We start from the raw sequence: 21,607 nt of genomic DNA on the forward strand, positions 1-21,607 counted from the left end.
AAATCTTGAAATTGCTTTTTGCCACTCTCTAAATATACCAACTCCGTTAATTATTGGGATTGATTGAAATAAAAACATTTTCGGTAGCACACTCATTTTAATAACTGAAATCTTATGCATTAAGGATAGTTTCATTCTTCCCCACACTTCTAAGTCACTTTTAGTACCATTCCATACCGGAGTGTAATTCTCTTTAAATAAATTTATATTTTTCGATGTTAACCAGATTCCTAGATATTCAACTTTTTTAACAACCTCTATTCCACTCTGATGCTGCAATGTATCAATAAAATCTCAGTTCATATTTTTCAATAACATTTTTGTTTTTTTCTTATTTAATCTGAAACCTGCTACTTGTCCGAATTGCTCTATTCTTTCTAGTGCTTTTCTAGCACTAGTTAATGGTTCTTCCACTGTTCCGAAGGGTAAAATTAGTGGCTATATTTTACAGATTCCATTTCCTTGAGCACTTTAATAGGTTGCAAATATTGGCTTGTGCGTTTAACAGACTTGGATAGTTCTGCTCTCTTGACTCAAATTAAACCCTTAAATTTTAAAGGGGGGGGGGGAGGTAATATTTTGTAATATTGTTGCATGATATATGAGCATTTCCAAGGCAAGGTTATAACATTTTTGCAAGCAAGGAAGAAGATCACAAGAATTCCACCCCACTGGTTCCTCCGCTGGGGAGCATGATTTATAAGCAAATTTCAAGATTAGTCCCCCTCTCAAGATCACTTCGTTATTCCTTTCCAGTAAACTGCTGTCTTTTGCAATGATTCAGCCATCACGGGAGTGGCAGGGGGGTGAAGGGATGCCAGGGACGCTGGGGCAGCTATTATTATGGCGGACATTTTGACAGCTTGGGGTTGTTTTGACAGCTTAGGGTAAGCTTGGAAGTCACGGGCGGGCGGTGCGCCAATGTCACCCCCCTCAGCAAAGATACCCAGGGCAATCTGCCCCCACCGCACCCCCTGCCTGGAACATGCTCCACAGCCTTCTATATCGAAGCGTATCATCTGTTTGTCACCAGAACCCTCCATTGCAGAAAGCTCCCCACCTAACAGGGAAAAGAACAAGCCACAAATTTCCAACAATTTGTTTATTTCGAAGGGTCGGACGCATCCAATGCCAGCTTCTAGGAGGATCTGGAAATCGGGGGGAGCCGAAGACGGGAGAGGGCCTCAAATCACTCCCGGCCCCCCCAAGCCTTGGGACGAGAAAGCCGCTGCCTCGCGCCTTGGAGCGCTCGCCGCAACTTATTCCTTGGGCTCCATAACTCGCTTGCGCAACAGGAAGCTCTTGAGGGTGGGCTTGACGACGCCTTTGAGGGTTGCCCAGCGCTTGGCTCTCCGGGTTGACCGGTGCTCCAGCACGGCCTGGGTCTGCAAGGACTCGGTCACCAGGTCCGGGGTGTACGCCTGGAACATGGGCTGGAGGTCTGTGTACTGGATGCAGCGGTAGATACGAGGCTGTAGGGAGCCAAGAGAGGAGGACTCAGTCAGGGAGCCCAAGAGAGCCCTGCCGATCTCCAACCCGTTTTAGCCCAAATGTGTGTTTTCTCCCCTTCTTTTTATTTAATTCTTTGTTTTTAAAAATTCAATCGGTTTATCATTGCACAAGCCAAAGGCCATAATGATTTCATTGCAATTTTGCAGTACAGCAACCTAAAAACTTACAATTAGGACCCTTGTACCTACGGGACCGCCTCTCCTGGTATCTCCCACGGAGGACCTTACGGTCTTCAAATAAAAATATCTTGGAGGTCCCAGGCCACAGGGAGGTTAGGCTGGCCTCAATCAGAGCCAGGGCTTTTTCGGCTGTGGCCCCGATCTGGTGGAATACTCTGACACAAGAGACTAGGGCTCTGCAGGACTTGACATCTTTCCGCAGGGCCTGCAAGACAGAGCTGTTCCACCAGGCCTTTGGCCAGGGCACAGTCTGACCTCTTCCTTTGGTAATTCTCATAGCATTCTAGCCCAATGGTCGCCATTAATTTGATTCTGAATTGATTTTAGAATGTATTTCAATTAATTGACTGTGATCTCATGTAAACTGTGCTATTTTTACTGTTGTTAGCCGCTCTGAGCCCGGCTTTGGCTGGGGAGGGCGGAATATAATGTTTTTTTAAAAATTGTTATTAATTAGTATAATTACTGATATAATTATACTAGTAATCACATATATATATTCATTATATAATTACATCCGTAATATGAGGGGCTGGAAGCAGAGTTGCCATCAACAAGCTCAAACCTAACTCAGCTTCAGATTAAACCTCAGAATTTCCAAAGCAATTTATGGCAATGCAGGGTGATTCATAATGAAGTATACAGTTTCCAGATGCTGTAAGGCAGTAACAGGCGATGACATGGACCACAACTGCAAACCATGAGGTAGATGTACTCATAAATCTGTGTTCCGCTACTGAGGGAAGTACTCAGTGAGTGCTATGCTAGTGCGGTACGCTAGTGAGGGACACGGGTGGCGCTGTGGGTTAGACCACTGAGCCTAGGACTTGCCGATCAGAAGGTTTGAATCCCCGCGACGGGGTGAGCTCCCCTTGCTCGGTCCCTGCTCCTGCCCACCTAGCAGTTCGAAAGCACGTCAAAGTACAAGTAGATAAATAGGTACCCCTCCGGCGGGAAGGTAAACGGCGTTTCCGTGCGCTGCTCTGGTTCGCCAGAAGCGGCTTAGTCCTGCTGGCCACATGACCCGGAAGCTGTATGCCGGCTCCCTCGGCCAATAAAACGAGATGAGTGCCGCAACACCAGAGTCGGCCGCGACTGGACCTAATGCTCAGGGGTCCCTTTACCTTTACGGAGGGAAGTGACGTAGGTGATAGCACACGTGTCATGTGACTAGTCAGGCAAAATGGCTGTATCTGCAGTGGAGAAGGCGTTTTGTGTTCTTGAATTGAGCAAAACGGAATCTGTAACTGTTGTGTGATGGCATTTTAGATCCCGATTCAGGGGGAAAACCTCCAAGCATAAAATGTATCTATGATTGGCATAAAAAGTTTGAAACGACGGGCTGTTTGTGCAAACTTAGAAGCCCTGGACGACCATGTGTATTGGAAGAAGTCATCAATAGTGTTTGAACCGCCATTCAATGAAGCCCAGGAAAATCCACACATAGGGTGAGTCGCGTTTGGGCAGAAATAGAATCATAGAATCATAGAGTTGGAAGAGAGCACAAGGGCCATCGAGTCCAACCCCCTGCCAAGCAGGAAACACCCTCAGAGCACTCCTGATATATGGTTGTCAAGCCTCTGCTTAAAGACCTCCAAAGAAGGAGACTCCACCACACTCCTTGGCAGCAAATTCCACTGTCGAACACCTCTTACTGTCAGGAAGTTCTTCCTAATGTTTAGGTGGAATCTTCTTTCTTGTAGATTACTACAAGATTACTGATTTGATGTGTGTCGTGTGACACAGGCTGCACACATAGAACATCTGTGACTGTTTCTAAAGAAAAACTTTAAACATTCCCCTACAATTCTGTTACAGGTAACATAAGATATATTACATTCTTCTTTTTTTATAGTGCATTGAAACTGTATACTTCATTACGGATCACCCTCTATTATCCAACTCTCCCATTCCTCATCTCTCTCTCTCTTTCTTTCCTTCTTTCTTTCTTTCTTTTTGTTGCCAGTGCATAAACAGCCACTTTATGTGCCACAAAGCTATTAGGGTCACTCAAAGCGAACTGAACCTTTTCTGCAGAGTTTACCCATTTCCGTGTTTGGGAAATAGATCTCTCCCTCTCTTTATTGCATGCAAATAGTGTAAGTATGGCAAATAGCAGGCTAAGCAACAAAGGAAACAGTAATGTGGAATTGTGGAAGGAGACCAGAGCAACAAACCAGCATATCAATTTGCAATCACAGCTCACTGACTTTCAGGTGGAATGCAGATACCCCCAGCGAAGAACGAGAAGCCAGAGGGATAAGGGGAGCTCCCTCCTTGTTGCTGTATTTGAATAATCCATATTATCCATTTTAGCCTCGCCCAAGAGCCACCCGCCCATGTCTGGCCAAACGTTTTGACGCAGCGATGTTCCAGACATTGGGGAAACAAGTGGCAAAGCAGGAAATTCCCAGGAACGGATAGTAACTAACTCAGGCCCTCTAAGTGTCCCTATTTTCCAGACAATCCTGGATTTAGAGAAGCCGTCCCGGTTTCCGATTTGATCCCGGAATGTCTGCTCTTCTTTGTTGTTGTTCTTTAGTCGTGTCCGACTCTTCGTGACCCCCTGGACCAGAGCACGCCAGGCACTCCTGTCTTCCACTATTTCCCGCAGTTTGGTCATACTCATGCTGGTAGCTTCGAGAACACTGTCCCACCATCTCGTCCTCCGTCATCCCCTTCTCCTTGTGCCCTCCATCTTTCCCAACATCAGGGTCTTTTCCAGGGAGTCTTCTCTTCTCATGAAGTCTTGGAGCCTCAGCTTCAGGATCTGTTCTTCCAGTGAGCACTCAGGGCTGATTTCCTTAAGAATGGAGAGGTTTGATCTTCTTGCAGTCCATGGGACTCTCAAGAGTCTCCTCCAGCACCAGAATTCAAAAGCATCCATTCTTCGGCGACCAGCCTTCTTTATGGTCCAGCTCTCACTTCCATACATCACTACTGGGGAAACCATAGCTTGAACCATACAACTTTTTCTTTAGGACGTCGCTATTTTCATCAGAGACATGTTAGAGGGCATGGGGTTATTTGAGCTCCCGCCCCCCCCTTCACCCCGCCAACTCCCGTCTTCTCCTGGAGCTCACTTACCTGGTCCTTGTGGGCTACGTAGGCCTTCATTTCCGGGAGCTGCTTCAAGACGGGGCGCGGAAACTTCTGCTTGTAGGCGCTGCCCAGGATGTTGCTCTTCTGCGCTCACCGAGGGATTTAAGCCAGAGAAGTCGCTTAGCTGGGGCCTCCTCCCTTCCCCTGCCTCTGGCTCCCCTCCCCTGAGCTACCCAATGGCCCCACCTGCCTTTCCCGCCCCTTCCCTGCCCTGCATGCCTTGGAGCCGTAGAACCGCAAAGTTGGAAGGGAACCCCAAGGGCCATCCAGCCCAACCCCGGCAATGCAGGAGCGAAAACTAAAGCATCCCTGACAGGTGACTATCCAACCTCTGCTTTGTAAGTGCCGACGGAGGAGAGCCCACCACCTTCCACCTTCCACCTTTTGAACTGATTTTAGAATGAATTGATTTTAGAATGCATTTCAATTAATTGATTGTGATTTTATGTAAACTGTGTTACTTTTATTGTTGTTAGCTGCTCTGAGCCCGGCTTCGGCTGGGGAGGGCAGGATATAAATAAAATTTTATTTATTTATTATTATTATTATTGTTATTCCAAGCGAGTACGTTCCGCTGTCGAATAGCTTGTAGCGTCAGAAAGCTCTTCCTAACGCCTGGGCTGGAATCTCCTTTCCGCAAGATAACCAGCGTCAGATAAGCAACGTGCTTAAGTCCAATTACTGCACAAAGGGGTTAATACCATAGAGCAGCGGTTCTCAAAGGGGGTGACGTGCCACCCTGGAATGGCAGCAGAGGATGGCAAGTGTGGCAGGAAGATTCAAGGACAATCAAAGAAACATCTAAACATTTCAGTATAGAATAGTATCAATTAAAAAAAAATGATTTGCAAAAAAATATATAGAATAACTTTCTGACCACAAGAACTGTTTGGCAGTGCAACAGATTCCCTCAGAGGGTGGTGGGCTTCATTCGAAGGTTTTAAACAAAGATTTAGACAAACCTGCCATGGATGCTGTAGTTGTGAATCCTGCATTGCAGGGAGTTGGTCTAGATGACCCCCAGAGCCCCTTCCAACTCTTCAATTCTATGCCACATCAAGGCCTTCATCTGGAAGCCCCATCCAGCTCTGTTAGCTGCAAGTTTCAGTGGGTAGATGGCATTGACTGACGTTCTAGCGCTCATTGGCTGGGCGAAGCCAGGGGGGCAGCTGCCGCCCCCATCAAGTAAATAAATATAAAAACTTAACTAAAAGTGGAAATAATCAGAATATTTGAAATTGAAATGCTCAGGCTACTCGGATGCTATTGTGGCGCCTTCTAGCGATGTCACTGACAACCCAACTGAGAGATAGGCGTGGATTTCATGAACTGACCCATCGCGTCGCAGGCAGCTCGGTTCTGGAACAGGACAAACAGGTCCCCTGCCCTCTCCCATGTGCTCTGGTCACTTTTTAGACAGCAGATGACCCGCCCCACCCCGCCAAGAAGCAAGAGATCTTCCTCACCAGCTTCCCAAACTCTTCCCAGTGCTGATAAGAGGCCTCAATTTGCTCGTCTGTGATCTGGATGATTGGCGTCTCTTTATGCATCATTTCATGCATCTTGCTGGCAGCGTCGTGGGACGACTTGACGTGCAGGAAATCCATCAGCATGGACTGCTGCCTCCTCTGCTGGCTCAGCGTCTGCACGATGTTGCGGGTGCTCCTGCAAGCAGGAACGGGGCGGGGGGGAGAGAAATAATGACCCTGGTGCATGCAAACAAGCACCTCCTCCATGCGCCTCTGTGAGAGGTCCCTTGGTGGCAGCACCAGAACAGGGCCTTTTCTGTGGTGGCTCCTCGCTTGTGGAATGCTCTGACACCTTTGTTACCTGTCTTTAGGCACCAGGGGAAAACATTCCTCTTCAACCTGGCCTTTAACTGTTAATCCCAGACCCTCCAAGTGTCCCTATTTGCCAGAAGCCATCCTGCTTTCTGATTTGTGTGGGATGTGATCCATTGGTACAGTCAAATGCAACATTCCCTGCATGTGACCTGGGAGATGGGCATGGGCTGGGCTGACTCCATAAAAGAGCCAGGTCACGCAGCTGTTTTAGTCTAGTTGAGTCTTACAGTTTAGTCTTCTTGAAGTTGTCTTGTTCTCTCTCTTGCTGCCATGCTGCTCTCCTGCAGCCATTTTTTATTCTACTAATGTAATTTTGCTGTCTGCTGGCTCTCAGCCAGCAGCACATGAGTTCAGTATCCCTACTGTATGGGATGAACTCACACTGTAACTACCAAGTAAAGCCTGCCTTTCAGGAATCAAATGGTGAACTGAAATGTGAGTAAACTTCTTGTTAGAGTGGACCCTCGGGTTACGGTTAGGTAATGTAACTTTCGGTTTGTACCTCTTAAAAATGGGGCGAGGGTGGCTTTGTGGGTTAAACCACAGAGCCTAGGACATGCCGATCAGAAGGTCCGAATCCCCGTGATGGGGTGAGCTCCCGTTGCTCGGTCCCTGCTCCTGCCAACCTAGCAGTTCAAAAGCACGTCAAAGTGCAAGTAGATAAATAGGTACCACTCTGGCGGGAAAGTAAACCGGTGTTTCCGTGCGCTGCTCTGGTTCGCCAGAAGTGGATTAGTCATGCTGGCCACATGACCCGGAAGCTGTACGTCGGCTCCCTCGGCCAATAAAGCGAGATGAGCGCCACAACCCCAGAGTTGTCCGTGACTGGACGTAATGTTCAGGGGTCCCCTTTACCTTTACCTTTACCTCTTAATTGAAAAATCTGCTGCTTGCGGTGATGGTGTGTGTCTTCGGCTGCAGGGCGTGTTAGAGCTGTGAGCAGACTCAAGCCTCTTCATTCCCCGACGCAGCACCGGCAGCCGGGGGGTTGGATTATGGCGAGTTACCAACGCTCCGCTGGACCTCCGGAGTCCCCACTATTCCGTAGGGATTTGGGGGGGGCGCCTAGCCCTGGCACTCACCCCCAAAGCCCTGACAGCCTGGACCGTGTCCTTCCTTAATAGGACGACACGGAGCTCGCCGCCATTTCCCTTGGCAGCAGACCGGAAGTCCCAAGATTCCAACAATTTGATCCCGGAATGTCTCGCTTTTCCTTAGGACGTCCCTTATTTCACTGGAGAAATGTTGGAGGGGATGCTGTTTCTAGCAGCAACTAGCTGCTGTGTTCTCCATAGCGCTTGGGGGGGCACTATTTTCCGTGCTGCAGGTGCAAGATTGCAGCAAAGGGGCCCTTCCGTTGCAGGGCCAAGAAAAGGTGTCTGCCTCTGTTTACTCACTCCCAGTGGGGCTGCCGGCCTTCATTCAGGACCTTCAGGGTCTGCAGGGAGCCCGTTCGGCGGATGTCCTCAGGCACTTCTGCCGTCATCATGGACTGCAATTCCAGCCTCCACGCCGCCTGCCCAAACGTCCCTGTGGGGGAAGCCAGGAGGAGATCTGGGCTTTCTTTCTGCTGCCCAACTGCAGCAGCTCAGGGCGAATGGACTTCTGGCATTGCAGCGGGCTGGGCTGGATGACCCTCGGGGTCCCTCCCAAAGATTCCGTCGTTCTGCTCCCCTGCCCCGGACCAGCCTCCTGGTCTCCCACGACACCATCCGAGAGAAAATGCCTCACCCACGTGTCTCCCCGAGAGCATCCAGAGCTTGATTGTGCTGTCGTGGCTGGAAGTGAGAATCGCCCTGAATCTCTCCACGTATTTGATGCTGCCCACGTTCTTCAAGTGTCCCCTCCAGGAGCTCAGGCAGACGGGGGGAATCAGAGAGGTGAACCAGCCCTCGTGTTCCTGCCACAGAAATTTAAAGAGGCCCCATTACACCGGATGCTGAAGCCCGTCATCAGGAAGGCCTCGGTCCTGTATCCCTGAAGGAGCATCTCCACCCCCATCGTTCAGCCCGGACACTGAGGTCCACCTCCGAGGGCCTTCTGGCGGTTCCCTCTTTGCGAGAAGTGAGGTTACAGGGAACCAGACAGAGGGCCTTCTCGGTGGTGGTGCCCGCCCTGTGGAATGCCCTCCCTTCAGATGTGAAGGGGGAAAGCAGCTATCTTATCTTTAAGATCTGAAGGCAGCCCTGTTTAGGGAAGCTTTTAGTGTTTGATGTATTACGGTATTTTAATATTTTGTTGGAAGCCGCCCAGATGGGTGGGGTATAAATATATTATTATTATTATTATTATTATTATTATTATTATTATTATTTAGTGCTGTATTGCTTTTAACACTCAATTGGAAGCTGCCCAGAGTGGCTGGGGAAACTCAGCCAGATGGGTGGGGTATAAATAATAAATTATTATTATTGCTGGGAATAGTTCCTGGTTTGGGGGGAAATCTTGTGGGGTGAGGGAGGACCCTTCTGAGTCTTGTGGGAGATGGGATAAAAGCTACCAAGACTCACAGACTTTATGTCTGGGATGCATGAGTTAAAGGAGTGTTCTGGGGTCAGACGGCGAAGTAGAATCAACAATAAAATGGAGAAAGCTGTCATTATTAAATAATCAAACAATCCAACATGTGCCAAGTTGCCCAAACACTTCCTCTCGCGCAGTCCCATTGGTACAGCTTGGTACCTCTCTGGAAAAAGGACGTCACGCTTCTAACCTCTTCGGTTATACCAGAGGAACTGAAGTCCGAAGGAATTCTGCAGTAATCGGGGATTAAGTCACGAAAAGCGTTCTGGCTCGGCTGCGGAAGATTTTCGTCGCTAATCTCTGACTCAAGGTCGATCTCCCCTCTCGGTGTGCAGTAATTCATGATATCCCAGATCTAGGAAAGGGGGAGTGAATGGTGATCAGAGGAGCCTGACTCGGAATCTTTCCGCGCTAGGCGTGCCTCCAGCCTTCTCGGTACGTTGCAGGAGAGATTCAAGAAAATGCCAGAACTTCAGGCTTGCACAGCTAAAAGTGGAATAAAAAGTCTCTGTTGCCCTAGTGGAACAAATCCGCTTTTAAAAAAAAGAATAGGACTTCTTGCGGTCTGGAAAGCCACAGGGAAATATCCTGGGAAATGTGCAAAATACAAGAGGTTAACAGAGAGGTGTGTAAACGCCCTGCAAGAAAATCCAGAGGAATGGTAAAAAATAAAAAAGAGCAAATATAATGCAAATAAATAATTGTTTCGAAACTGCATCAGGAGGAAGGGCAGGATATGAAATACAGTCGCACCTCAAAAGTCGAACAGAATCTGTTCCAGACGTCCACCTGTTTAATGCTGTATTGTTTTTAACACTTGATTGGGAGCTGCCTAGAGTGGCTGGGGAAACCCAGCCAGATGGGTGGGGTATAAATAATAAATTGTTGCTGTTGTTGTTGTTACAGCCCAGAACATCTGGAGGGCACCGAGGAAAACAGGCAGCCAGGAGTTGGAGGTACCATGCCCAGAATATGGAGCCATCAACCGCCTAGTCCCTAATCCACAGGGAAGTGGGAGCACTGACCTTCAAGTAGCCCAAGGAATCCCCAGTGAAGAGGACTAGGTTCTTGTCATCCGTGTTCATGGAACAGACCACGGTGTCCTGGGCATGTCCGTGGCCTGCTCGGAATTTGCCCAGCATCCCTCCTTTGCCTCCGAACGTCCACGCGTAGATGTTCCCGTCGGAGCAGCTGGTCAGCAAAATGGCTGTGTGAGAGTCTCGCTCGCGAGCATTCAGAAAGAGGATCTAGAAAGGCAAAGACGGGTAAAGCGAGAGACCTTTCAGAATCGCAGTGGCCACGGGGGGGGGGGTCCCAGTGTGATGCCTTGCAGAGGACGTGGTCCAAAACTGCCCACATCCTTGATCACACTGGGTGTGGCCGATGAGAGTGATAGTTCACAGGATCTGGAGGGCACCAGCTGGTTGGTAATTGGTCTCAAGGAGGGGCCCAGTTCTTTGGCTAACACCCTCTTGGAAGCTGCTAGGAAAACTTCTGGGTGGTGGAGAAGGGATTCTCCAGCTGTGAGTGCACAGGGTTGGGCCTTGGACCCCATTGCCACTCTGCGATTCCATGTGACAGTGCCGTACAATGGCAGCAGCCAATGAGAACCGTAAGTGTGGAGCTCATTCCTGCACCGTGCGAAATATTGACACCGTTTTGGACACGGCAGGCGTCAATATGGATGACGCCTGAAGCAACGAGAGCAATTGCATCTTATCATCATTGCCCAGCACTTCCATCTGCTTCCAGTTTGACAGCTCTATTGCTGCCCTCGTTGTAAACCTTCCCTTTCTTGATCTCGCCATACATCTCAATCTCAAAATTATGTGGCTTTTCAGCAAATAATAATAATAATAATAATAATAATAATAATAATAATAAATTATTATTTATACCCCGCCCATCTGGCTGGGCTTCCCCAGCCACTCTGGGCAGCTTCCAACAAAATATTAAGATACCATAATGCATCAAACATTAAAAGCTTCCCTAATCAGGGCTGCCTTCAGATATCTTCTAAAAGTCTGGTAGTTGTTTTTCTCTTCGACATCTGATGGGAGGGCGGGCACCACCACCGAGAAGGCCCTCTGCCTGGTTCCCTGTAACTTGGCTTCTCGCAGTGAGCGAATCGCCAGAAGGCCCTCGGCGCTGGACCTCAGAGCCTGGGCAGAATGATGGGGCTGGAGATGCTCCTTCAGGTTACGAGCACTCCATTCAGAGTGAAAAGAAACATTTAGCGGATGAAGGGGCAAGGTGGAAGACTGTGACGCACTCTGGGGAAATGGCAATCCCACGTTGATAGAAAAAATTATTTCCTTGAGTAAAGAAACGAGCGCAGAAATGAGCACTGTTAGAAATTGGAATTGGATTTCCGCAGGGCTGCTCTTGGCCAAACCCAAACCCCACACTACTGGACCCGTAACGGAGGAACCGGCGGCACTAACCTTCTCTACACCAACCCGGCTGGCGATGACTTCTTCCTGCCACGTAGGGATCTCGGCCTTCGATGAGCCGGTCTCAGGGGCTGCGTGAGCATGAGAACCAGCGGCCGTCTTGTCGCTTCCTTCGGGTTCCCACGCTGCCTGCAAAGTCGAGAGAAACATCATCAGACCTTTTCTAAGAAGGTCCGCCTGTTTTTTCCAGTCCTCTGACCTGGCTTGTTGTGAAGACCTCTTGAATCTGCAGAATGTGCCTCACTGGGGACCAGCGGTGCTGATTTTATAGATTCCACCGCATACAGGGTTAACCCGGTTGCACCCTGCTGAGATCATAAAAGTCACATTGGGCTGTTATTAATTTTTATTTATTTATTTGCATTGCATTGTGTTTCTCTCCTTCCTTTATTGTTTCTAAGCAAAAGTCGAATGGTAATCTGTTAGAGACACTTTAGCTGAGATTCCTAAATGACTCGTGGGAGTCCCTTCGAATGCTACAATTCTATGATTCCATGAAATTAGAATTCTTCAGTGGAAATCTAGCCATGGGAGGAGCAATTAATCAGCTGAAAATAAAGAAGGCAGACGAGAGGAAGGAATCTTGAGGTTAAAAAAACCCACTGACAGCAAAACCAAAGAAAACAGCTGCAGAAAGAGCAAAGTCTCACACACTCGTGCTTAAGATCTTTAAGGACCAATAGTAAATACAGTGGATGCTTGAGATGTGAACGTGATCCATGCGGGATGCATGTTCACAACCCGCAGCGTTCGCAACCCGCGTCTGCTCATCTGCACATGCGCGGGTTGCGATTCGGCGCTTCTGCGCATGCGCAAAGCACGGTTTAGCGCTTCTGCGCATGCACGACTGCCGAAACCTGGAAGTAACCCATTCTGGTACTTCTGGGTTTTGTCAGTCCACAACCCGAAAAAATGCAACCTGAAGCAGCTGTAACCCGAGGTATGACTGTATACAAGAAGCCAGAGGTGGGGAAGACAATTGGGGGTTGCACAATGCACGTAGGTCTGGCTCCAGGCCAAGATAGGAAGCGCACTGAGAAGGGAAGGGTGTCTAAGAGAGAAAGACCTGCCTGGGTTCCCCGTCTTCAGGCACAAGCCGGCAGCATAATGCACCATGCCATGTGCTCGCCAACACTTTCCACATTAGCTGGGGAGAGAAAAGCAGGGCTGCCCACTCCCCTTGCCCCCCCCCACCAGCCCCAAGGAGGTTCCCCCCCAAAAAAAAACCTACCTGGGGCTTCATGATGTGGCTTCCGGGAACGGACGTAGCTGGGCGGATGATGCGGTTTCCGGGCATGGCTGAAGCCGGGCGCCTCTGGGGGATAGGAGATGTCACCTGGTGCGACGAAAGAAGAATGGCAGATGAAATTAATGGACTGCGCAGAATTGGATAAAATGACAGGAAGGATTCGAAACCTGCGGGACCAGAGATTCACAGAAGATTGGAAGAAATTTACAAATTATTTGAAGAGCAGCTGTAATCAACAAATTACGCCATTAGGACTACAAGAAGGAGAAATATATGAACTATTGGAAAGAAGAGAAAGAAGAGAGATATTAGTTATGAGATTTAAATGTAATAGTGAAAGTAAGAAATGTAAATTAAGTGGAAAAGATTGGGAAAAAATTCCAGATGTGATTGATGGAAGTAAAAAAAAAATTGTATAAGATATAAAAGTATGTTGCTGAAAATGATGTTTAAAAACCAATAATTATATAAGGTAAAGGTAAAGGGACCCCTGACCATTAGGTCCAGTTGTGGCCGACTCTGGGGTTGCAGCTCTCATCTTGCTTTATTGGCCGAGGAAGCCGGCGTACAGCTTCCGGGTCATGTGGCCAGCATGACTAAGCCACTTCTGGCGAACCAGAGCAGCGCACGGAAACGCCGTTTACATTACCGGAGAGGTACCTATTGATCTACTTGTGCTGGTGTGCTTTCGAACTGCTAGGTGGGCAGGAGCAGGGACCGAGCAACGGGAGCTCACCCTGTCGTGGGGATTCGAACCACCGACCTTCTGATTGGCAAGCCCTAGGCTCTGTGGTTTAACCCACAGCGCCACCCACGTCTCCTAATAAATATATATATATATAAAAGAGATGTCACCTGGTGAGTCTTTGCGCTGGCCGGCCGCTGAGGGATGGCAGTTTTGAAGGCGGTGGCCTTTCTTGAGCAGGCAAAGCACTTCTTCATCGCTTGCCGATGGTTGCAGCCTGTCTTCTTGGGGCTCTTGTTCAGCAAGGGGATGTCTGGCTCCGAAGAGAACTCCTGGCGAAAGGGGACGCCATTTCCACTTCAGCGCAAGCAGGCGCAACGCTCGCCCCACCGCCCTCACCCCCAAACATTGAAGGGTGGGAGCAGGCCAGGCCAGCTGCTCTCCCTTGGAAGAGGCGGGCTTGAGCTCCCCTTGGCTTCATCCCAGCAAAGGGACGGGGTGTTTCTTCCCACCATCAGGAAAGCCCACTTTGGGTCAACAGGTGGACTTTTAAACGGTTGGTGTGAGAGAGAGCATCTTGCTAGATGCATCCCACGCCATGGGAGAAGAAATTTCGTTTTGGAAAGGGGCCTTAAAGATTTCCAACGGCAGAAAGATTAGAAATCCAAATGCAATAGTAGAAGCAATTGTACGGATTTTGTTACTTTTTTGTCACTATTAAATAATCTCTATTTACACATTAAAAACTACACATAATCACACACATTGTTCTGCTACGAAAGAAAAAGAATGTACACAAGGAGAAAATAGAAAAGAAAAACACGAAAAAGAAGAAAAAAGATGAGGAAAAATAGAAAGTTTAACTAAAAATCTTATCAACGACATACAGGTTTTTAGGAATTACAAACCATCATCGACATTCTTTTAAACATATAAATCTAATAAGAGTTCGTTTTATCTTCACCTTATCGATTTTGTTAAACAACTGGGAGTCGAACGCTCTTTCTGATCTCCGGCAAACCTGCCGCCCAGAGATCTACTCTCAAATCTGTCTCATGGGGCATTTTCCCTGAGCAAAACTGCACAGCAGCCGGCAGTGGCAGGCGGAAAAGGCTACTGCTCTCTGGAGTGGGAGTTTTCACTCCTCTGAAGCCCCAGGGAAATGCCAACCCCCTTGGGAATTTACAAAAGAGAGCCTTTGTGGCGTATGGGGCTTTGAACTTTACCCTTTGGGGAGCAAGGATCAAGGGGCTCTCGGATGCGTTGAATCGGCAGAACGCCTGCCCAGAGTGGACGCTCCACAGGACGATGTCCCCGTTGCAGGATGCGGTCGCCAAAAGATTCTTGCCGTATCTGTCCATGCACGAGATGTCGTCGGAGTGGTACGACTTCCAGTGCTTGCACTCGATCACTTTCTCGTCTTCCTTGCTGTCTCTGGTTAGGAGAAATTAAGGAGCCCCATCGTAGCTGTCCAGGGTGCAATGGTGCAAAAACATGGTTACAAAGCACGGATCCACATGGATCCTCGGGATTTTTGCATTGGGATACCCCAAACTCACCATCAAATCACAGATCATGTCTGTGGCCACAGGATGAACAAAAATCATACATCCACTGTTTCGTTCAGAATATTTTTTTCCTTGCTTTCCTCCTCTTATAACTAGGTGCATCTTATGGTCAGGTGCATTTTATGGAGCGAAAAATACGGTGTTGCCCGAGTCTTTAAGTGTCTAGCAATGGCCTGGCCTTGAAGTGGAGAACATTGGAAGCCCCCCATCCCACCAGCCCTTGGTCTCTACTTACAGGTACCAGGTCACTCTCTTGCTCCACCCAGCCACAAAAATCTTCTGGTTCATGTACAGGACGCAGCCAATCTATTGGGAAGACGCAAAAGTGCAGAAGGGTGGTTATGCAGACAAACAAGGTGCACACAAAAGCCCGAGTTGAGGCGTTGGAGAGTAAGAATCAGGCTGGGCAGATGAGAGACAGAGCCACGCCTGATTTCTGCTGAGATTTCCAAGGCTTTGGCTAGGGGAGAAGCCGGTCCCTTTTGGGGTGTTATTGCACCGTCAGTGCAGGTTGTATACTATAATAATAATTATTATTATATATTATTGGCTCCGACCTGGTGGAACGCTCTGTCCCAGGAGACCAGGGCCCTGCAGGATTTAACCTCCTTCCACAGGGCCTGTAAGACAGAGCTATTCCGCCTGGCCTTTAATTTGAATTCAGCCTGATCTTTTATTTCCCTTCTCTTCCCTCCCCCTCCCCTTTTATGAACATCACCCGCTCTGAGACCCCACAGCTAATTCTCTCCTGGCCTCCTCCCTGGCCCAAGTAGGACCAATTCAGCCAGCTAGCCCTGGGGATTATCTCATGCTTATTTCCCCTAAATTGATTTTTGAATTTTATTGTTATTCATGTTTTTATACTGTATTTTATGCTGCTTTTACAATTAAATTCATTGTTAGCCGCCCTGAGCCCGTTTTTTGAACCGAGAAGGGCGGGGTATGTATGTGTGTGTATATATATATATATATATATATTATTATTATTATTATTATTATGAGGTGGCCAGTCGCTGCCTCCTGCATCCCCTCTGGAGCGGGAGCAGCAAAGGTATCTCTGGCTGAGAAGGGTTATCCAACCAGAATTGATGAGAAGATGGCAGCTGCCCGCAGCAAAAACACTTTTGGATTGATTCAGCAGAAACACCAGCGTGTGAGAAGGTGTTGCAACGGACAGAGGGGAATCATACACCTAAAATCCACACAGAAACGCATCATTTTACTTCAACTCGCTTGTGGGAACAACTCAGAGGCCGTGAAAGAAGGAAGATTAACAACAGGAAGATTTAAAGGAACTATTAGAAATGACTATCAGTAGAGATATAAGATGATCAGAGTCCCGTCCCCCCCGATCTTGAAGCATGGGAAGTCCCAATAAAAAATATATATAATTCGGCAGAATATTTGGATTATTTGATATGTATAGGTATAATCTGGAATATTTAATGCGAATGGATTAGATTGTTAAAATGGAAAACCTAATAAAAATGATTTTTTAAAAAAGAGAGAGAGAGAGAGAGAGAGAGAGAGAGAGAGAGAGAGAGAGAGAGAGAGGAGGGTTATCCAACCAGATTCTCATTTCGCCCCCTGCGCTAACCTCAGCCTTGTCGTCAAAAGGCAGCTCTATCAGGCAGGCGCCATTGTTGAAGTTCCACAATTTGATGGTCCCATTTTTCAGGGCTGTGATCAGCCGCCTCTCAGGGGTATCAAAGGTCATTGCTGTGATTTCCACCGGCTGCCCTGATGAGGTGGAAAACTCCATCACTTTCTGCCCGGTCATGATATCCCAAACGGTGATGACCCCACTGTAGCAGCCGCTGACCACCTGTGGGAGAAAACCAGAATGGACGGTTAACTCGAGAAGGTCGGTCAGATTCACCAAGGTGCATTTGCACACGCACTCTCCGTTCGTTGAGAGTTCTCGCAACCAGAAAAATAATTTAAAACAAGCAAGGCCATCCTCTTCAGGCACAAACACACCGTCAGGCCAGCCTTCAAAAATGCACGACGCGGCAATATTTTGTTGCTCTTCCCAACTCTAAAAACAAGAAAAGCAGGAGGATACAAGATAGATGCAATCATCCGGAAAAACGTAAAAGAGCAGCAGGGGACAATTTAGATGAAACCATTGCAATTCGAAAAGTCGCAAAGCTGTTTCAAGCCTAGGGGAGCAAGCATTGTTCTCCTGAATAATAATAATAATAATTTATTATTTCTACCCCACCCATTTGGCTGGGTTTCTGGGCAGCTTCTAACAAAAGATTAAAAACGGCCTGGGTCCAGTATATCTGAAGGAGCGTCTCCACCCCCATTGTTCTACCTGGACACTGAGGTCCAGCGCCAAGGGCCTTCTGGCGGTTCCCTCGCTGTGAGAAGCCTAGTTACAGGGAACCAGGCAGAGGGCCTTCTTGGTAGTGGCACCCGCCCTGTGGAACACCCTCCCACCAGATGTCAAAGCAAAAAACAATTACCTGACATTCAGAAGACATCTGAAGGCAGCCCTGTTCAGGGAAGTTTTTAATATGTGACATTTTAGTGTATTTTTCATCGTTGTTGGAAGCCGCCCAGAGTGGCTGGGGAAACCCAGCCAGATGGGCGGGGTACAAATAATAATAAACTATTATTATTATTATTATTATTATTATTATTATTATTATTATTATTAAAAATACATTAAAACATCAGTCATTAAAAATTTCCCTAAACAGGGCTGCCTTCAGATGTCTTCTAAATGAATGGTGGAGAAGTTGCCTGACTTCTCAGGGAAGTGTATTCCACAAGCGGGGAACCGCCACTAAGAAGACGCTCTCTCCATCCTTACGCAGCTCTTAAACTGCAGGTAGGTTCATACAGAGAGAAACTGCAAGAGAAACTCCACACCTTCCTCTTGTCTCACTGCTTTCCCCCAGGGGAAACTGCTCTTTAGCGCTCAGTCGGAGCAAACAGCAAATCGGGTTTCCCCCAGATTGCCATTTGTTCCGATCTATCGCTAAGGAGTAGGTTTTCCCTTGGAAATGAGCAGGGCAAGAGGAAGCCAGTGTAGGTCTTTCAAGACCAATGTTATATGGTCTCGCCGGCCACTCCCAGTCACCAGTCTAGCTGCCGCATTCTGGATTAGTTGTAGCTTCCAGGTCACCTTCAAAGGTAGCCCCACGTAGAGCCTATTGCAGTAGTAGAAGCGAGAGATAATATATGAAAACTTTGGACATGCCCCTTTATTGTCCCTCTCCTCTCTGCCACCATTCCTGCTGAGAACGTACCAAGCTGCCTTATAGCAGCTCACATCACTGGCCCACCTAGATGGTCCACACTTTTTTCTCCCAGGTAAATATCCCCAGGTGCTTCGCTCTTCCCAGCCAGGTGTTCACCTGCTTAAAGTTCTTGTTGTAGAGTGCACAGCACACCGGCTGGTCCTGGGTCTTGGCATCCAAGTCGACATATTCCACGCCGTAGAAAAAGCCAAGCTGTAGCAAAACGACACAGGAGACTTTCTCAGAAGAGAAATTGCCGAGAGATGACTGTTCGCCATTTGATGCCAACAAGCCCCACCTGCCACCTGAACAATGTGCGCTGCAAGCAACAGGCAGGCTGCAGAAACCCCAAAATTCTTTCTTCTTTCAATGAAAAGAATGGCAGATTAAATTTTGTGAATATATATACATCTGGCAAGACTCACAGCATTCATAAGGGGACAATCGGACCAGAAATTATTAAAAGAATGGGGATGTGCTAAAGAGTATATGAAAAAACATTGTTCTGGAGTAAGTATACAATATGTAATGAATGATGCTTTGCAGGGTTAAAGAAAGGGAAAAAATGGTGCAAAAAGTATCAAGATAGAGGTAATCTACATTAGACACAATTTAGAAAGAGTAAAAATTTCGAGGTCTTAGAACAAAAGAAGGAAGTCAATATGTGTATATGTACGTAATGATTAGAATGATGATATGGTTTTATTTGTTGATGTGTGGTTTTTGTTTGTTTTTCTTGTTTTGTTTTTCTTGTTTGTACTGCTCTGTTTTGGATTCAATGTTTGTAATTTTTGTTGTAATTTTGCATTGAAAAGGAAAAAAGAAAAGAAACCCCAAAATTCAAAATTATGCTAATAAACACAGTTCGCAAACTATGAGGCGGCACCAGCAGCAGCCCAAGTCGAGAGGGGAGCCATTTCTCGCCTTCTGATCCCACGGTCCTTCACCGGCCCCCTCCTCACCGTGTAAGTGGCACAAATGATGTAATTGCAGGGCCGGTGGTAGTAGGTGGCCGAGATGGGGTAGTTGCCCAGGGGGACGTTCCTGCCGTGGATCGACTGCAGGCAGAAGTGATCCAGCAGATCCCAGACGCGGATGTTCTGAGAGAGAGAGAGGAGAGGGGAAGGCAGAGGGCCTGAAAGGGCTGGAGCATGGGTTGGACCCATAAGGTGGATAGCAGCAGCCGGGCTCAAGGGCTTCCTTAGCCCTCTGCCCACCCAAACCATTGCCTGCCACCACTCTAACTGGGAGCCTGGCGCAATAAGGAAAGGGGTGGACGGACTCCACCCTCAAGCCAGGGGGTCTCCAATCAGCAGTTGCTGGCAATCACCGGCGACACGATGACCAAGTACAACAATGCAGTGTCGATATCAACTTTTTATATAATCTATACAGAACATTGAACCATATGAAATATGCACTCTCTGCAAATCCAAATAAGCAGAAATCTTCTAAATCTCTGAAAGTCACAAAATATGCACTGTAATGCATAGAATGTTTTCAAGAGAATCCATCCAGAGTGCATGTTTTGTGACTTTCGGGGATTTAGAAGATTTCTGTTTATTTGGTTTTGCAGAGAGTGCATATTTCATATTGTTCACTGTTCTGTATAGATTACCACATTTTTTGCTCTATAAGACGCACTTTTTCCCTCCGAAAAAGTAAGGGGAAATGTCTGCGTCTTATGGAGCGAATGCAGGCTGCTCCCTGCGCAGCGCTCCTTCTCGCTCTTCTAGCTTCTGGCTTCTGGCTTAGCTGTGCGCAGCCTCTTCATCCCACTGCCCTGAAGATGCTGTGCAGCTATCCCAGAAGCCAGAACAGCGAGAGCGAGCGAGAGCAAAAGCCCCCAAGAGCCATGCTCCCTTTAAAGAGTGTGCGGCTCTTGCTGCCTTTGCGGGAGGTGGGGGAAGGGACAGAGCGCGGGGCTCCTGCCTCTTCATACAATCATAGAATCATAGAGTTGGAAGAGACCACAAGGGCCATCGAGTCCAACCCCCTGCCAAGCAGGAAACACCATCAGAGCACTCCTGACATATGGTTGTCCAGCCTCTGCTTAAAGACCTCCAAAGAAGGAGACTCCACCACACTCCTTGGCAGCAAATTCCACTGTCGAACAGCTCTTACTGTCAGGAAGTTCTTCCTAATGTTTAGGTGGAATCTTCTGTCTTGTAGTTTGGATCCATTGCTCCGTGTCCGCTTCTCTGGAGCAGCAGAAAACAAGCCAGAAGAGCAAGAGGGATTAGTGCGCACCGATCCCTCTAGCTCTTCTGGCTTCAGGGATAGCTACGCAAAGCCTCTTGAGCGCAGCTGGAGCGCTCCTCCCTCTTCGCTCAAGAGGCTTTGCGTTGCTTTCTTGTTTCTTGTTTTCCTCCTCTAAAAACTAGGTGCGTCTTATAGAGCGAAAAATATGGTATATAAAGAGTTTATATTGACATTGCATTGTTGTACTCGGTCATCGCATTGCCTTTGGATATTACTGATACTCGTTTGCAACACAGGGCTTAAATTGTTTGGCATTCCCTGGTGGGCAGAGTTGCTTGAGTGCTGCTCGGAGGCATCCCATAATGGGCCCCTGCTTGGCCACTGTGAGCATCAAAAAAGATCCTGGTTGCTGGATCAGGCCAAGGGCCCATCTTGTGCAGCATCCTGCTCTCACAGCGGCTGTTGGAACAGTGGCACTCTGCTCCATAGCGGGTTAAATTAATCTCCAGCTAAAAGCTCTAGGCCTCCAGCCCCACCCCTCCACTTCCTGGGGACGGACGGACAGGGATCCCCCACATTTCCAAGCAGGTGCAAGGGGCATTCCCTTTCCCCGCCTCTTGCACCCAAACCCCTACTTTGTCTTTGGAGACGCTGACGATGGTGTTCCTCTGCCCGTTGATCATGATGTGGGTGACAGCCGTGGAGTGGCCCTTCATCTGCGTGATGGGGCTGCTGGTTACATAGGGGTTCCAGATGCGGACCAGGGGCTCGTACCCTCCCGTCACTGGCAAAAGACAAAGCGCATCTCAGGAGCTCTGGCGGAATCGCTCCGCTTTTGCCATTTCCTGTATACCTGAAGGAGCGTCTCCACCCCCATCGTTCTGCCCGGACACTGAGGTCCAGCTCCGAGGGCCTTCTGGCGGTTCCCTCGCTGCAAGAAGCCAAGTTGCGGGGAACCAGGCAGAGGGCCTTCTCGGTGGTGGCACCTGCCCTGTGGAATGCCCTCCCACCAGATGTCAAAGAGAACAACAACTACCAG

The 21,607-nt window shown here is 48.1% G+C and overlaps 1 protein-coding gene across 4 annotated transcripts in view; it reads right to left on the minus strand.

Annotated features, from left to right (window-relative positions):
• Positions 1 to 1,087: 1,087 nt before the first annotated feature.
• The window catches only part of EFCAB8 (EF-hand calcium binding domain 8), a 51,575-nt gene continuing 31,055 nt past the window's right edge, over positions 1,088 to 21,607 (minus strand). For 2 of the 4 annotated variants that reach the window (XM_083447268.1, XM_083447270.1), the window contains exons 13-28: positions 21,204 to 21,352; positions 19,329 to 19,466; positions 18,484 to 18,579; positions 16,713 to 16,940; positions 15,351 to 15,421; positions 14,774 to 14,981; positions 13,718 to 13,879; positions 12,841 to 12,949; positions 11,605 to 11,738; positions 10,186 to 10,407; positions 9,351 to 9,515; positions 8,369 to 8,537; positions 8,035 to 8,167; positions 6,260 to 6,458; positions 4,779 to 4,877; positions 1,088 to 1,472 (exon numbers count right to left, since the gene is read on the minus strand). In XM_083447268.1, the coding sequence (XP_083303394.1) occupies positions 1,260 to 1,472; positions 4,779 to 4,877; positions 6,260 to 6,458; positions 8,035 to 8,167; positions 8,369 to 8,537; positions 9,351 to 9,515; positions 10,186 to 10,407; positions 11,605 to 11,738; positions 12,841 to 12,949; positions 13,718 to 13,879; positions 14,774 to 14,981; positions 15,351 to 15,421; positions 16,713 to 16,940; positions 18,484 to 18,579; positions 19,329 to 19,466; positions 21,204 to 21,352 (2,495 nt within the window). In that variant the 3' untranslated portion in view covers positions 1,088 to 1,259. Of the gene's footprint in view, positions 1,473 to 4,778; positions 4,878 to 6,259; positions 6,459 to 8,034; positions 8,168 to 8,368; positions 8,538 to 9,319; positions 9,516 to 10,185; positions 10,408 to 11,604; positions 11,743 to 12,840; positions 12,950 to 13,717; positions 13,880 to 14,773; positions 14,982 to 15,350; positions 15,422 to 16,712; positions 16,941 to 18,483; positions 18,580 to 19,328; positions 19,467 to 21,203; positions 21,353 to 21,607 lie in introns of those variants that run through there. The other 2 variants (XM_083447269.1, XR_014512825.1) reach the window with 2 other exon arrangements.

Source organism: Podarcis tiliguerta (genome assembly GCF_965153285.1).
Source record: "Podarcis tiliguerta genome assembly, chromosome: 6".
Classification (NCBI taxonomy): Eukaryota; Metazoa; Chordata; class Lepidosauria; order Squamata; family Lacertidae; genus Podarcis; species Podarcis tiliguerta.